General features: G+C 35.5%; 1 protein-coding gene across 1 annotated transcript; it reads left to right on the top strand.

Annotated features, from left to right (window-relative positions):
- The first annotated feature begins 403 nt into the window (after positions 1–403).
- LOC117704039 (olfactory receptor-like protein OLF2) lies at positions 404–6,582 on the top strand. The gene is made up of 2 exons (XM_076929036.1): positions 404–422; positions 1,798–6,582. The coding sequence occupies exon 2, from the start codon at positions 1,815–1,817 to the stop codon at positions 2,748–2,750; it is 936 nt and encodes a 311-aa protein (XP_076785151.1). The 5' UTR covers positions 404–422; positions 1,798–1,814; the 3' UTR covers positions 2,751–6,582.
- The last annotated feature ends 10,479 nt before the right edge of the window (positions 6,583–17,061 follow it).

Below are 17,061 nucleotides of genomic sequence, written 5' to 3'. Positions count from 1 at the left end.
TATGTTTTGTAGGGCACTGAGAGTACATTCAGACAATTATGAAAAATTGTGTGGGATTATTATTTCTCCAACTTGAAAAATTTGGAAGTTATTTAAATGATGGGAGAGGTAGAGTGAAGCCTGCTGGCTGGGGATGTCATTATGGACAGGGAAATGTCTATTTCACTGAGTGTCACTGTAATCTTCAGTGTCAATCACTGATCAACAATAGCATCATGTGTAAAGTGTGAAGATGATAGCCAGGAATGTAGTTTTTGAATATTCCCCAGAAAATATTGAGCCCAGAGGCTAATTAGGATATACAAAATAGAAAGGCCTGGCCTCGAGGGAATTGTGTCCCATTGGTAGCAGTTGAAAATAAAAGTGATCATCCAGTTTTTTCTGGAATTACAGGTAAAGATGGAAAGATTCACTGGACTCAGGTAGGTTTATGCATGGCTACTTGCAAGACTAGGAAAAGAATAACACGGCAATTAATTTGAAACACAAACAACACAGTTGACAAATAAGTGAGTACATGGCTCATTTGCTTAAATAGTTGCATGAATCATGGCAACTAAAGAACAGAAACATACATTGTTAGGTATTTGTGAATCTGAGTGCCTCCACTTGCTTCCTCATAGGAGGTTAAATGTAGATGATATTTTAGTATTTACTAAGGCAAATAATGTTAGTATACAGCTTCCTTTTCAAAGCTGTGCATCCATGATGTTGTATGGGAAACATTAATTTCTTCTAAGCTCATTCAAATAATAGATGGTCACTGCTATGTATAGCAATATATAACACCTCAAGGCTATGTAACATCAACCTCATTCTTTTGGGATCATAGAGAAAAATTCACATTAGCCTTTTCATGTAACAACAAAGAAACTTAAAAGTTATCTTATTATGTAAACACATAATTCATAAATTAAGACAGGAAACAAGAATCTGACAATCTTTTTTATCTTTTCACATTTTTCAGGTTATTTACAAACCAATAATACTGAGGCATTTTATAACACTGGCTTGATCATTTCCTTTGATAAGGACCTAGTGCTTACAGTATGGTACATTGAAATCAATGAGTGATGTTAAGACACAGATGGTTTAATGAAATAGATATCATTAAGGAAATATAGCAAAGATATAGGATAGCTATATCTATAAATTTATTTAAATTTAATGCTATGACGTGAGATTAAACTATGACTGTTAATATGAACGAGAACTTTTGTTTTATTTGCATGAAATGTTTAGTTTTTCATATTTTGGGGGCTTCCTATTCAGCTTTTGTTGTTCCTTTCATATGTATTGTGATCTGAGAACAATAGAACTTTTAGACTTCTCAATCACACAGACTCAGGATGAATGTAAATTGATGTCATTTAAATTTAATGCTATGACGTGAGATTAAACTATGACTGTTAATATGAACGAGAACTTTTGTTTTATTTGCATGAAATGTTTAGTTTTTCATATTTTGGGGGCTTCCTATTCAGCTTTTGTTGTTCCTTTCATATGTATTGTGATCTGAGAACAATAGAACTTTTAGACTTCTCAATCACACAGACTCAGGATGAATGTAAAAACCATATGTCATGAATTATTTATATTAAACAATTATCAGCTGCTGACTTTAAATATTTGAGGGAGTTTTTGGAGAGTAGATCACTTCTTTGCTTCTAGACTGTTTAATGAATACACAAAATATTTCTTATATAATAACATTAGAATCTGAATATTGACTACAATATTCTTCCCTAGATAAATTAAAACCAAGTCTATTTTTTAATGCTTTCTGCAACTACTCAGGCAAAGAACAAAGAAGAATGGATGATGGAAACTGCTCCTCAATCACTGAATTTATTCTACTGGGAATCACTAATGACCCTAGCATGAGAGTGGTCCTATTCATTGTATTTCTCATCATCTATCTCACTACTCTTGTGGCAAATATTGGAATGATTATTTTGGTCAGAATAGATCCCCAGCTTCACACACCAATGTACTTCTTCCTCAGCCAACTGTCTTTCTCAGACCTCTGTTATTCCACTGCAGTTGGACCAAAGATGCTGGTAGGCCTACTGGACAAGTACAAATCTATATCTTTTTTGGGCTGTGCATTGCAGTTTTTCTTCACCTGTATCTTTATAGATGCTGAGTGTGTGCTGCTGGCAGTGATGGCCTTTGATCGGTACAAGGCCATCAGCAATCCCCTGATGTACGCTATAGACATGTCCAGTAGATTTTGTTACCAACTTCTGGCTGGAGTTTATGTATTAGCAATGATAGATGCTCTGATGAATACTATAATAACTTTTGGGTTATGTTTCTGTAGGTCAAATGAGATTAACCATTTCTTCTGTGATCTTCCACCTATCCTGTTATTATCTTGCTCAAATATACTTGTCAGTGAATTAGCAGTATTTGTGTTTTCTGGGTTTGTTGAGTTGTGCGCTATTTCAGGACTTCTTGTCTCTTACTGTTACATTATCACATCAGTCTTGAAGATCAGCTCTGATGAGGGTAGATTCAAAGCTTTCTCCACCTGTGCCTCCCACCTGACTGCAGTTGCAATTTTTCAGGGAACTCTGTTTTTTATGTATTTCCGGCCAAGTTCTTCATACTCCTTAGATCAAGACAAAATGGCTTCATTGTTTTATACTCTGGTGATTCCCATGCTCAATCCTTTGATTTATAGCCTGAGAAACAAGGATGTGAAAGAGGCCTTGTACAAACTGAGAAATAAAAGGTCATTTAAGTAATTGTATTATATTTGTATATATACAAGATATAGTATGAGTGATTCCTGTAAAAGTATACTGCATGAATTATAGAGAATCTGTGTCATCTAATTTAACTGATTAAATATATATTTCTTATAAATTTTAGAGACAAGACAATATTATTGATATAGTAGGAGTGATTGTTGTAAAACTCTACTGCATGAATTATAAAGAACCTGTGTCATCTAGTTTAACTGATTAAAATATGTATTTCCCCTAAATTTTAGAGAGAAGATAATATTATTGATATACAAATGGTTCATGTTTCATTATTATTTCAGTTACAAAATAATTGTTTTTTAATTCAAGTTTAATTACACTGTGCTTTTCTAGATTTTACTAGTTTTCTTTTTATATTTTATATTTTTTTGAATATCAAAAACATCTCCAGATGGTTAAAAATAAATCTTTATTAAGTTGAAAGACATAGATAATAACTACTTACTCTAAACATTCATAAATTTTAGGATAGAGTAAAATTATACTTCTTTTGCAGTAAAATGTATTTTGAAAGTAATCTAGAGCAAAATCTTTATATCTAATATCCACAATAAAAATCTCTAGGATAAGAATTTGTACAAGTTCAGCTTTCACCTCCAGCTAAGACTGATAAAGGATACAGAATTGGCGATTATTGCCTTGGAATCTGTGAGAATACTCCCTGTGATGACAAGGATTATTTTTGAAAAATCTCCTTTGAGGTCACAAAAGGCAACTGCAAAAAGAAAAAAAGAGAAAGATGGGGAAAGAATCACACCTTCCCCCACAGTCACACTGGTTGGAGAATCAAACTTCATCAAACTCCAACAAACAAGTTTTTTGGTTTTCTGGTTTTTGTTTTCATACACAGATTATACTTTCCAGCAAAATCATTCAAGCATTATAGAAATTACAATGTGACTACATTCTATTTTTAATGAATGACTATAAAATCCTAGAATGTTTCCTCAATACTTTTACATGAATAAGCATTATATATTACATGTTTAAAAAGAACAAATTATTCCCAAGAAACTGTATACATTCATAACTAAGCAACCTGTCATAGATAACAAAATGTGAACAAGCAAGAAAATTGTTTCAGCCAGTTTTTCTTACTGGGAGGTAGCAATTTGTGATTACAAATATAGGATCCATTATTCCATTAATCATCTTAAAAAGTTACCTTGTAAAAATACTAAGGGAATCACAAATTTAAACATATAAAAAATGTTTATATTCTCCTTTATCAACTATAATTTAAATCTTCAGAGTGCACATCTATTCATTAGCAAGTTTTATTAAGTCATATAAGGAAGCTGAGGACAAAAAAGGGTACAAGGAACTACTCATCAAATAAATAGCCAGTCCAGCCTCAGTCTGACTTAGGGCACCCAATGCTAGTTAGACTGCTATTGTTCTTGTTTGCTGACCTCAAAAATCCCCTAGCTCAACTATTAAGAGTTTGTTTTTTAAATTGGGATATTTGGGTTGTTGTTATTTCTTCTTGAGTTCTTTATAAATTTTGTATATTAGCCCTCTGTCAGATGTAGGTTTGTGAAGATCCTCTCCCAATCTGTAGGCTTTTTGTCCTATTGACAGTGTCCTTTTCCTTGAAGAAGCTTTGCAGTTTCATGAGGTTCCATTTATCAATTGTTGATCTTAGAGCCTCAGCCATTGGTGTTCTAATCAGGAAATTGTCGCCTATACCAATGCTTTCAAAGCTTTTTCAAAGCTTTTTTTTTTTTTTTCTTTCTCATCTATAACCTTTAGTGTATCTGGATTTATGTTGAGGTCCTTGATCCACTTGGACTTGAGTTTTGTATAGGATTATAAGTATGGGTCTATTTTCATTCTTCTACATATAGACATCCAGTTACACCATGACCGTTTGTTGAAAATGCTTTTTTTTTCCCATTGTAAGGTTTTGGCTTCTTTAAAAAAAATCAAATGTACATAGATATGTGGACATTTCTTCACAGAAATAGGCTTTTTAGGTCATTTGTTCAGGAAATCAAACATGCCTTATGCCATCTGGACTCAACAACTTCTGGCAGTAACTGTAGTTCAACCCTGGAAATGTTATTTTGTGGCTGTGAAGTCAAGTTCTCCTAAGGAGATTCCTTGCCTATTTTAGAAGGATTTTTTACAGCAATCCTTGGTACCAGCCGTGTGAGTACATTTTTGGTGTGTACATTTTTGTCATGATCCTGATCCTCCACATTCTCCCTAGCAGATGTCTTTATTTCTGCTTCTAGCATCTTAGAGCTTTTACAGAATAATGCTGGAAATCCTTCCACAAATAATTGCAAAGTCCACAAACCATTTGGTCAGTTTTGTCACTAACATAACCAACTCTCAGTACAAATTCTCTGTGACAGTTGAATAAATCCAATCAGTTTACATCTGAAAGGACATTTTGACAGACTTTGTAAAGACTTTCTGTGCTGGAATGATCAAATATTTATATCTCCACTTACTGCATTAGCTTTCTTTCTTTCCCATCTTTAATGGTTATTAAATGCTATGTTGGAAATTCACTAACAATCATTTCTTCCTTCTCATTTATCAACTCTTAAATATTTACATAATTAGTTCCCCTCTAAAATTCTATTGCATAATGTCATTTTCTTTTTAGAGATTTTATTTGTAACTTTTATAATTTATGCATATACAATGCATTTTCTTTGCATCCGCACCCACTCCTCCCCTTTATCATTAACTCTCATTTCCTTCAGACTTTATGTCCTCCTTCTTCTCAAGCTTCATTAGCATGCAAAGCCCTATTAGTGTTGCCTGTCTATATATATGTATGTGGTAATCCTCTGGATCATGGTTGACTGACCAAGGCCACACAGTTAATAAAAACTGAGTCCTTTCCTTCATCAGCCATAAACAAGCAATGTCTCCTAAGACAGCGCTGGGAGTACACATGCAACTCTTTGCTTTATTCTAGAAATTTATTCTCTTGAATGCCTTGCTTTATAAGGCAACCACAACTGTTCTTACATAATAAAATCAGTGGCGGTCTCATGGCCAGAAAATATTTTTGCCCCAGTGTTTCCCAAACCTCTATTTCCAATCTGTCCTGCACTTCTTTCAACACTCAGAGTGCAGAGAACAGGTGTGTGTTATGGATGCCACAATTGTGGCTGAGTACTCCACATACATTCATCCTTGGTGCTTTGACTAATTGTGCATTTTGCATTATATACTGAATGTGTGTATGTGTTTGTGTGTGTGTGCATGTGCCCACACGCATGCATGTGTGCATGACTTTGATGAATTCTGTTAGTAAAATCAACCTGTAGGTATGGAAATAAAAAATAGAGGTTCGTTTTATAATTATTCAGAAATAGTTTTTCAAATCATAGCCATCAATATTGTACTAGAATGTAAAATGTAGTTAACGATGGAACATGGTGTCAATTATCAAAACCATTGAGGTCTGTGTTTTTTGTGTCCAATCATGTCATTGGATGATTTGATGTTTGGTGAAAACTTCATTTCTGTTTCATTAAGAGTCTCATTTTAGTGGATTTTCAGCATAATGCGCTGGAAAAACATGCAGTTCTTTTTCATAAGGACATCAATTTCATTCCATAATACACTGGGTGATGAATTTATTCTGTTCCAAAATTATTTACAACCTTACACTGTTGCTTTAATATTTTAAAATCAATATATAGAAAAGAAAACAAACCACAGCATTCCTAATAAGGCACCAATATAATAGATTATAAATTGATACTAATTGAAAAGCCTAAATCATTTATATTAAAATAAAATTCATTATAGATTTTTAAATGTATATATATATATATATATATATATCCACATTTTACCAGAACTTAATTTTTAAAAAGCACTATTTGATTTCATTAAATTCTGAAATAGTATTACAAAGGTACGCTTCCTATTGTGAACAGCCCCGTTGCTTTCATGTCTATAATAAAAATGCATAATTAAAATTTTTTCCCTATTCTCCATGTTCAGTTAAATGCATAAATGCTACTCTAATGCTTTCAGGTAACTCATTCTGTGGTTTAAACAATAGGAAATATCATAGAAGAAATGAACCATAAAATAATTATTCTATACTTGGAGAAGGGAAGAGATGTCAGGGGTAGCCCTGCTTATACACTGAAGGCCTAAAATCAACCATAAGCCTAAAATCAGCAATAGGACTGACATACATACCTGCTAACACAAAGTCTTGGGTCTCTGTGGAAAAACACTGAAACAGATGGCTATAAGCTACTGAAAACAGGCAGCTTTGGTGGAAATTTACCAGCCTGAGTAATCATAGACATTGTAAATAGGCAATTTTGGTGGATAGTACCAACTTAGATAAGGACAAGTGAATCATAGACAGAGTCATAGTGACCTGTCCCCTGAACCTTTACCCAGCTGATACCCTGTTCTGAAAGATATCTGTACATTCCCTGGACACCTATGCTCCTGTGTCATCCCCTTTCCCACATCCTGCATTTTGTGTTTATAACCCCTGTGTTAAAAAGTAAAAATTATGATTTCATAATAAAAAAAGGAAAAAACAAATAAACAAAAAATAAAGAGAACAAGAATATCAACAAAAATTATTATTCAATAAAATACATTTGCATATACCTTTCCATTTTCTGGAAGATAGAATTATATCAAGTCATTTTACTATACTGGCATGTTGAACTCTCTTTATTGAAGTGTATGGGGAAGATGCATAGGTGGGTGCCTATGGATGTATGTGCATTTGTGTAATACACTACAGGTCTCATTACCAATGTTTAATATTGACTTAAAATGTCATATTTTCTCTAATTTTGCTTTATTTTTTCCCATTTTATCTACAAAATAGAATACACAAGATATTGTAGAGCTGCAATGTCCAATCCTTCAACAAAATTCTTTCATTTGAGGACAAACTTCATGGTCACAAAAGAACACACATGGTATTTCCTCACTGATAAGCAAATCTTTCTTTCTCATCCTGTTTATCCTTTGAATAAAGGAAGGCTACTGATTTGTTTGAGGTGATTTTATATCTAGCCACTTGGCTTGGCTGAAGTTGTTAATCAGGTTTAAGAGTTCTCTGGTGGAAGTTTTAGGGTCACTTAAGTATACTATCATATCAACTGAAAATAGTGAAATTTTGACATCTTCATTTCCTATTTGTATTCCTTTGACTTTCTTTTGTTGCCTAATTGCTCTAGCTAGGACTTCCAGAACTATATAGAATAGGTAGGGTGAGAGTGGGCAGCTTTCTCCTCTCCTTACTCCTCCTCTCCTTACTCCTTCCACCTTAGCTCCTCCTACATATCACCCTTCCTGTTAAAATAAAACGTTTTTTCTCAAAATACAGTTAGAGCACAGTTAGAGCATAACTATACCAATTTATATCAGTAAGGTGCAAGATAGACCTAATACCCAGTCCATCATTTTGTTGACTAAGCAGAACCTCTGTCATCTCTCCTAAACAAAGGACTTAGTTCTGAACCTGGCTTTTTTTCTTAGCTTTAGAATGAATGTCAGCTGAAAACCATCCTCTCAAATCTTTTCTCTCAAAGTAAATAGCAAGGATTGGCTACGAGACTCTAAGTTTTCAACCCCATCAGAAATCCAGAATGACTGAGTTAACTGAATATATTGAGCATTACCAAATTTATAAAGCCATTGTTTAACATTAAAAAAAAAACGTATAAAAGCAAAAAGGAGAAGGGGGTATGGGATGGGGGTTTTCTAGGGAGGGGAAATGGGGAAAGGGGATGGCATCTGAAATGTAAATAAATATCCAATTTTAAAAAAATAAATAAAAAAAAAAAAAGAAAAAGAGCTAGCCTTGAATTTACATCCTGTTAACCAGGAAATTGCCCAATACTCTCATTTCTCCAAATGCTCTAGAAAAACCTCTTCACTCAGCAGTGGAATTTTTTGAACAAAAGCTTTGAATTTTGCTGTAAATAAATATGGATATGATACTAAGAATGATGGGTTTATTTTAAACATATACATTTATATTAACTGATCTCCATGTATACTGGATATCCAGATATTACCTTATATAATTCCATCTTCAACAACTTCATTATATAAAAAGAAAATTTGATGTGAATATTTAGAGAAAGCCTCTTGAATCCGATTTGTCTCACTACAAGCTCCTGCTCTTCCAATATTTCTAATACCAGAGTGAAGACAAATCCTATTAAAATAATGATGTTGGGGGTGTAGTAGTGGTGGTAGTGGTATTTTGTCCAATATAGTAAAATATTTACATTTATTTATTTTTTGTTAATTTTTATAATTTTATTTATTTATTTAAAATACATTTTAGATTTTATCCCCTCACCCCATTCTCTACACCAGGAACCCCCTATCACATCCCCACTCCCACAGGGTGTGCCCCCACCTACCCCCCACTCCCCACTCCCCACCCTCAAATTTCTCCCCGCTTGGTGTTCATCCTTCATGGGACCAAGGATCTCCTCTCCCACACATGCCTGACAAGACCATTCTCCCCTAAGTATACAGCTGAAGTCATAGGTGCCTCCTTTTGTGTTCCCAGGCTGGTGGTTTAGACCCTGGGGAGCTCTGGTTGGCTGGCACTGTTGCTCTCCTCTTGGGGCCACCAACCCTTTCAGCTCCTTCAGTCCTCTAACTTCTTTATTGGGAACCCTTGATCAGATCAATTGGTAGCTGTGAGCATCCGCCTCTGGATATGTCAGACTCTGGCAGACCTTCGAGGAGACAGCTGCATCAGGCTCCTGTCAGCATGCAGTTTCTGACATCCATATCGGCATCTATCTTTGGTGACTGCACATGGGACAGATATAAGGTAGAGTGGTCTCCCGATGGCCCCTCCTTGACTTTCTGTCCCACACTTTGTCACCTTATTTGCTCTCTTGAGCATTCTGTCACTCCTTCCAAGAAGGACTGTAGCATCCATACTTGGTCTTCCTTCTTCATGAGCTTCATATGGTCAGTTAGTTGAATCTTGGCTATTTCAAGCTTTTGGGCTAACATCCACTTATCAGTGAGTAAATACCATGTGTATTCTTTTGTGATTGGGTTACCTCACTCAGGATGATATTTTCTAGTTCCATCCATTTACCTAAGAATTTCTCGAATTTATTATTTTTAATAGCTGAGTAGTACTCCATTGTGTCAAATGTTTACATTTAAAACAAGACATAGTGGTCTTCATAATCTCATGTATCTAAAATAGTGATAAGTTATTTCAAGTCCACTGTTTGTACCTGCAAGTAACCACTGAAGCTTAAGTATACAAGGAATTTGCAGGGATAGCTTCCAGAATAAAATTTAATTTCCCATTTTAATTTATGAGTGTTATTTTCCCCAATAGTACTGCTTATTAAATACATCCCTTAGATTCACAATAATATCTTCCTTCACATTCTCTACCTTTGTCAATGATTCCAAAAAATAATTTCTTAAACATTAAAATGCTTATTATATAAAACAGACATGCCTAGTTTTATTCCTGCCTTCATATATATATTTGTTGCAACTGAAAAAAAAGAGAAAAATAAGAATCTTAAAATGTACATATGAAAAACAGCAAAGCTGTCTGTACCTGGTCCAGTACTTGAGATGTTAGTGAATATAGTCTGTCCACACACAGGTTCATCACTCTCTGGAATCACCTAAATTATCAGCCTGTCTGCCTGTCCCTGAGTGCTTAATACTTGGTCTTAAGGATTAAAAGGAAGTTATAATAACAGAGTTTAATGTTATGATTTCAAACAATCAGGGTGATTGAAGAGCATTCCTATTATCAATTTAAAAACATTCTTATGTAGCTAATTCCCCAAAGTTGATTAACAAATTGACTTCAAGTAATTTTGTATTCAGTACTTCTTGATCATCACTCATAATATATATTTTATTGTTATAAAGTAGGGAAACATTACATAGCCATACATACACCTGTAAAGATTGACATTCACCCCCAAAAGAAATTAAATTCATGCAATTCCGCAAATGCATTCATGTTTATTTAGTGAAGACAGGAAATATTATTATCTCATTGCCTAAACAATTAGTTATTAGGATTTTTTATTTGAATCAGTGGCAATTTTTTCTTCATATTGAAAATATATATATTTTTTTCTCACATAATGTAACCTGATTAAAATTCTATTTCCTCTCTAATCCATTTCTGTCTGTCATTAGAAAACAAAAAATAATATCTAAGGGATGATAGTAAATTTAAATAAGCTTAAAGAAAAGTTCACACATAGAATTGTATAATGTAAAAAGAAAAAAGAGTACAAAAGAAGTCACAAAAATAAAGAGACATTGTACTTTTACACACTCAAGAAACTAATAAAAATACCAACTTTGAAATAAGTGATGTCAATATGTCAACACTTTTCATAAAATTAAATAATGTGATTAGAAATTAAGTGTTATATAAATATAATATCCAATAAAAAATTTAAAAAACAGAAAAAAGAAATTAAGTGTTACTTCTAGGTCCACCCTATGTATGTTCTTGGTTGGTGGTTTAGATTTAGAGAGCCCCAAGAGTCCAGGTTAGTTGGCATTGTTAGTCTTCTTGTGGAGTCCCTATCCCTTCTGGGACCTGCAATTCTGCATCCTGTTCTGTAAAAATGCCCAAGCTCCATCCACTGTTTGGCTGTGGTTGTCTTTATCTCTCAGATTCAACTTCTGGATGGAGCCTCTCACAGGACAACAGGCTCCTGTCTGCAAGCATAACAGATTACCATTCATACTCTTAGGGATTGTTAGTTGCCCATAGGATGGGTCTCAAGTTGGACTGATGATTGGTTAGCCACACCCTTGGTCTCTGTTCCTTTTCCCATGCCTGCATTATTTGTAGACAAGATAAAATTTGGATTGAAAGTTTTGTGGGTGGGTTAGTGTCTCTATCTCTCCACTGGGATTCCTTTCTGGATACAGGAAGTTATCTTTTCAGGTTTCATATCCTCAATATAGTAAGTGACAGCTAAGGTAGCCCCATTGATTCTTAGGCATTTCCTTTTTCCAAGGCTGTGTATCCACCTGGTGGTCCCCCCACCTCATCACTCCCATCAGTTGCAGATTTCCTGCTTTTTTTTGGTTTTGCTTTCTGTTTTTTGTTTTGTTTTGTTTTGTTTTTTTGTTTTTCCACACAGGGTTTCTCTGTGTAGCCTTGGTCTGCAGACCAGGCTGGCCTCGAACTCAGAAATCTGCCTGCCTCTGCCTCCCAAGTGCTGGGATTAAAGGCATGTGCCACCACTATTCGTTCCCTTCATTTTCATACTCATCTAGCCATTTCTTCTGTCCTTCTCTACATCTGGTCCTGGATCCCTCATTCTGATCCCCATCCTCCTGCTTTCCCAGTTCCCCACCCTCATCTGCCTTTTATCACTATGTTATTCCCCCTTTAAGTGAGATGCAAGCTTTCTCACTTGGGCCTTCTTTCTTGTTTAGCTTCTTTGGATCTGTAGAGTGTAACATGGTACCTGTATTCTAAGGTTAGCATTCACATATTATTGAATACACACCAAGCATGCCCTTTAGGGACTGGATTACCTCACTCAAGATGCTATTTTCAACTTCCATCCATTTGCCTGGAAAATACATGATATCTCGGTTTTAATGGCTGAATAGAATTCCTTTGTGTAGATATACCAGTTTTTCTTTATCTACATTTTAGTTGAGGGATATCTGATTTGTTGCCAGTTTCTGACTAATATGAATAAAGGTACTATGAACACAATTGAGAAATTGCCTTTGTTACATGTTGGAGTATATTTTGGTTATATGCCCAGGAGTGGTATACGTGGATCTTGAGGTAGAACTATTCTAAGTTTTCTGTAAACAATTCTATATTGATTTCTAAAGTGGTTGTACAAATTTGCATTCCCTCCAGCATAGGAAGTGTCTTCCCCTTGGTCCACATCCTCAGCAGCATATGCTGTCACTTGGGTTTTTCAGCCTTTTATTTGAGGCAGTGTCTTTCTTTGCCTGTGAAGTACATCTTCTGCAAGCAGTAAAATGTTGGGTCTTGTTTATATATCTCATCTGTTAGTCTGGTTCTTTTTATTGAGGAGTTGTATCCATTAATGTTGAGAAGTATTAAGGACCAATGATTTTTGGTTCCTGTTATTTTTGTTGTTGGAGGCAGAATTATGTTTTTGTGGTTCTCTTCTTTTAGGTTTGTTGTGAGCAGATTAATTTCTTGTGTTTTCTTTTTAGCTGTAGTGTTTATACTTTGGTGGAGTTTTCCATCTATTATCCTTTGTAGGACTGGATTTGTGGAAAGATATTGTTTAAGTTTTGTTTTGTCATGGAATATCTTGGTTTCTCCATGTATGGTAACTGGGAGCTTTGCTGGGTATAGTAGATTGGGTGGCATTTTTGTCCTTTTATGGTCTGTATGATACCTTCCCATGTTGAAAAGTCTGGTGTAATTCTAGTAGATCTGCCTTTATATGTAACTTGACCTTTTTCTCTTGAACATTCTTGAAATTCATAAGCTCCCTATGTATCGTGAAAACTTCCAGAGAGGTGTTAGACTTATGCCAAATACACTGCAAGTGTCATTAAACTTCTTATGAATTATAGTGACTACTACTGTAAATTTGAGAACTAACTTGAACCAATGGATTTGGCATAACACTCAAGATAGTTCCTTACCCTTAAATTCTGAACCCCCTTTTAGTAATTTGAGTAGGATAAAGAGCATCAATCAGTTCTTCCAAATGCCTATCTAAATCCTCTTGTATATTCAATACATTAATAACATTTTTTTGCTAAATGACTAACAAAAGTAGCTGTCTTAACTTCTTGTGTCACAGCAATTGCAGAAGCAGTGGTGCTAACAATTAATGTAATTAAAGCAACAATCAAGCAATAATCAAGCCCACTACCCTCTTGCTTCTGCTTAAAGCCTGCCTCATTTCTTCCAATACTTGCAAGCTATTTTTAGAATACCAAGGTTCTGTGATACTCAGGACACTAAAACAAAAGCTCATTGGTAGACCTTCATAACTGACATGTCGTATTTTAAAACACAAACTCAATTAGAAGGTGTACAATCAATGCAACCTACATTAAATACTGTAGAAGAAACAAAAGTATTTTTAACTTGATAATTTAAAAAGCCTTAACACTTGTGCAACACCTGTTTGAAATCCAGATCCTACCCCAACTTTATCTCTTGCTAACATAATATCATAGAGAACTGCAGCTAATTTCCATAAATGTCTCTGAAAATTTTCAAAACCGACTTGCAAATGAAGACTGTTATTTCCAATATTGGATTGATTTCTAGGCCAGTCCATGAATGAGTCTGTTTTCCTGTATTTCTTTAAGACTTTTCCTGTATTTCTTTAAGACATTTATGTGTTTTTTCTTTAAGGGCTTCCACTTCTTTACCTGTGTTCTCCTGTATTTTTTTCAGAGAGTTATATATATCCTTCTTAAAGTCCTCTATCTTCTTCATGAGATGGGATTTTAGATCTGAATCTTGATGTGGTGGGAAAACTGGGTTCTGATGTTGCTTATGGTTTCTGGTTTATGTTGCTTATGTTCTTGGGCTTGCCTATCACCATCTGGTTATCTCTAGTGCTAACTAAAGCCTGTCCCTCCTGTAATCCTGGTTGTGTCAGAGCTCCTGGGAGTCAAGCTTCTTTTGCCTGCTGTAGGAATTGGTGGGGAACCAGAGCCCTGTGATAATGAGTTCTTGTGATCCTGGTTGTGTCAGAACTCCTGGGATCTTGAATGTGTGAGAGCTCCTGGGAGTCAAGCTTCCTCTGAATGTTGTAGAAATGGCTGGCAAGTCAAAACCCTGGGTCTGCTCCAGAAGCAGGTGCAAACCAGAAGGAACATGTGCCTCTGGCTGGGCATGGATTCCTGTGTCCCTGTGTCCTGGGTGGGTGGGGTGTCCCAGTTGCGCTGGGTATTGGGCCAGATGTAGTGGCTTCATCTGAGATATTGGTATGTCTACAATCCTGGGAGTCAAGCTTTCTCTGGGTGTTACTTTAGGGGTTGGGGAGTAGTCAGAGTCCTGGGTCTGTGCCAGGTGTAGGTCTCAATTTAAATTGTTATTATTCTGATTCTGAATACAGAGTCTTCCTTACTAAGTAAGCCAGTTTGGATGAAACTTACTATGTAAATCAGGCTGACCTTAAATTCCTGATAGTCCCTTTGACTCATTCTTCCCACTACTAAACTGTCATTTTTCCCCATGATGAACTCAGCATTAAATTGCCAATATACTTTGATGAGATATTGCAGAAAAACATCAACCTTAGCAAATTCTGGTGTATTTGTACAGGGCATACTTCAGAGAGTTTTACTGAATTACTCAAGAGTTCTTATTTATTTATTTATTTTACTTTTTATTTATTTACTTTACATTGGCTCATTGCCATGCAGTTACACCCTCCTACAAAACTTCAACCACAACTACCATCTCCTCATCTCCTCAAAGTGACTGGGAGCCCCTCGGTATCCCTCGACCCTGAAACATCAAGTATATGATGGGCTGGACACAGCCTCTCCCACTGATATTAGACAAAGCAGCCTGGCTAGGTAAACATATCCCTCATACAAGTAAATACATTTAGGATAGATCTTTCTCTAGTTGTTTAAGACCCACATTAAGACCAACCTGCAGACTTGTTACATATATGTGGGGAGACATAGGTCAAGCCTTTATATGCTCTTTGGATGGTAGTTCAGTCTCTGAGAACCACAAGGATCCAGGTAAGTTCAATCTGTTGGTCTTCCTATGAAGTTTCTATCCCCATAGGGACCTTCAATACTTTCCCTTATTTTTCCACAAGAGTCTTAAAGTTCCATAGGCTGTTTGGCTGTGGTATCTGCATCTGTTTGAGTCAGCTTAGAGGAGGAGCCTCTCAGAGTATAGCAATGCTAGTCTTCTCTCTTCAAGCATGGATGCTGAAAAAAGCATCCATGCTTTTTTCATTGCCTTCAACAATATCAAACATCCCCTCAAGTTAAAAGTCTTAGAGAGATCAGCCATTTGGGGGTACATACCTAAACATAATCAAAACAATATACAGCAAGCCAAAAGACAACATCAAACCAAATGGAAAGAAACTTAAAGCATGTATTTTTATGGCTAATATTCACTTATCAGTAAGTGCATACCATGTTTGTTCTTTTGTGATTGAGTTACCTCACTTAGGATGATATTTTCTAGTTCCATCCATTTTCCTAAGAATTTCTCAAATTCATTATTTTTAATAGCTGAGTAATATTCCATTGTGTAAATGTACCACATTTTTGGTATCCATTCTTCTGTTGAAGGACATCTGGGTTGTTTCTATCTTCTGGCTATTATACATAAGACTTCTATGAACATAGTGGAGCATATGTTCTTGTTATATGTTGAAGAATCTTTTGGGTATATGGTCAGGAGTGTTATAGCTGGGTTCTCAAATAGTACAATATTCTATTTTCTGAGGAATAGCCAGACTGATTACCAGAGTGGTTGTACCAGCTTACAACCCCACCAACAATGGAGGAGTGTTCCTCTTTCTGCACATCTTCACCAGCATCTACTGTCACCTGATTTTTTGATCTTAGCCATTCTGACTTTTGATTTGCATTTTTCTGATGACTAAGGATGTTGAACACTTCTTTAGGTGCTTCGAGGCCATTCAATATTTTTCAGTTGTGAATTCTTTTTTTAGCTCTGTACCCCATTTTTAATAGTATTATTTGATTCTGTGGGATCTAACTTCTTTTTTTTGTTTTGTTTTGTTTTTTGTTTTTGTTTTTTGAGACAGGGTTTCTTTGTGTAGTCCTGGCTGTCGTGGAACTCACTCTGTAGACCAGGCTGGCCTCGAACTCAGAAATCCGCCTGCCTCTGCCTCCCAAGTGCTGGGATTAAAGGCGTGTGCCACCACCGCCCGGCGAGGGACCTAACTTCTTGATTTCATTGTATATATTAGATATTAGCCCTCTGTTGGATGTAGGATTGGTAAAGATATTTCCCAATCTGTTGGTTGCCGTTTTGTCTTATTGACAGTGCCCTTTGCCTTACAGAAGCTTTGCAATTTTATGAGGTTCCATTTGTCTTTTGTTAATCTTAGAGCATAAGCCATTGGTGTTCTGTTCAGCAACTTTTCCCCTGTGTCCATGTGTTAAACGTTCTCCCAAACTTCTCTTCTATTATTTTCAGTGTATCTGGTTTTATGTGGAGGTTCTTGATCTACTTTGACTTGAGCTTTGTAAAAGGAGATATGAATGGATTGTTTTGCATTCTTCTATATGCTGACATGCAGTTGAACCAGCACTATTTATTAAAAATGCTGTC

The sequence above is a fragment of the Arvicanthis niloticus genome, chromosome 2 (assembly GCF_011762505.2).
Source record: "Arvicanthis niloticus isolate mArvNil1 chromosome 2, mArvNil1.pat.X, whole genome shotgun sequence".
NCBI classification, from domain to species: domain Eukaryota; kingdom Metazoa; phylum Chordata; class Mammalia; order Rodentia; family Muridae; genus Arvicanthis; species Arvicanthis niloticus.
Note: the sequence above shows the minus strand (reverse complement) of the source record. Positions and strands in the feature narration are given on the sequence as shown.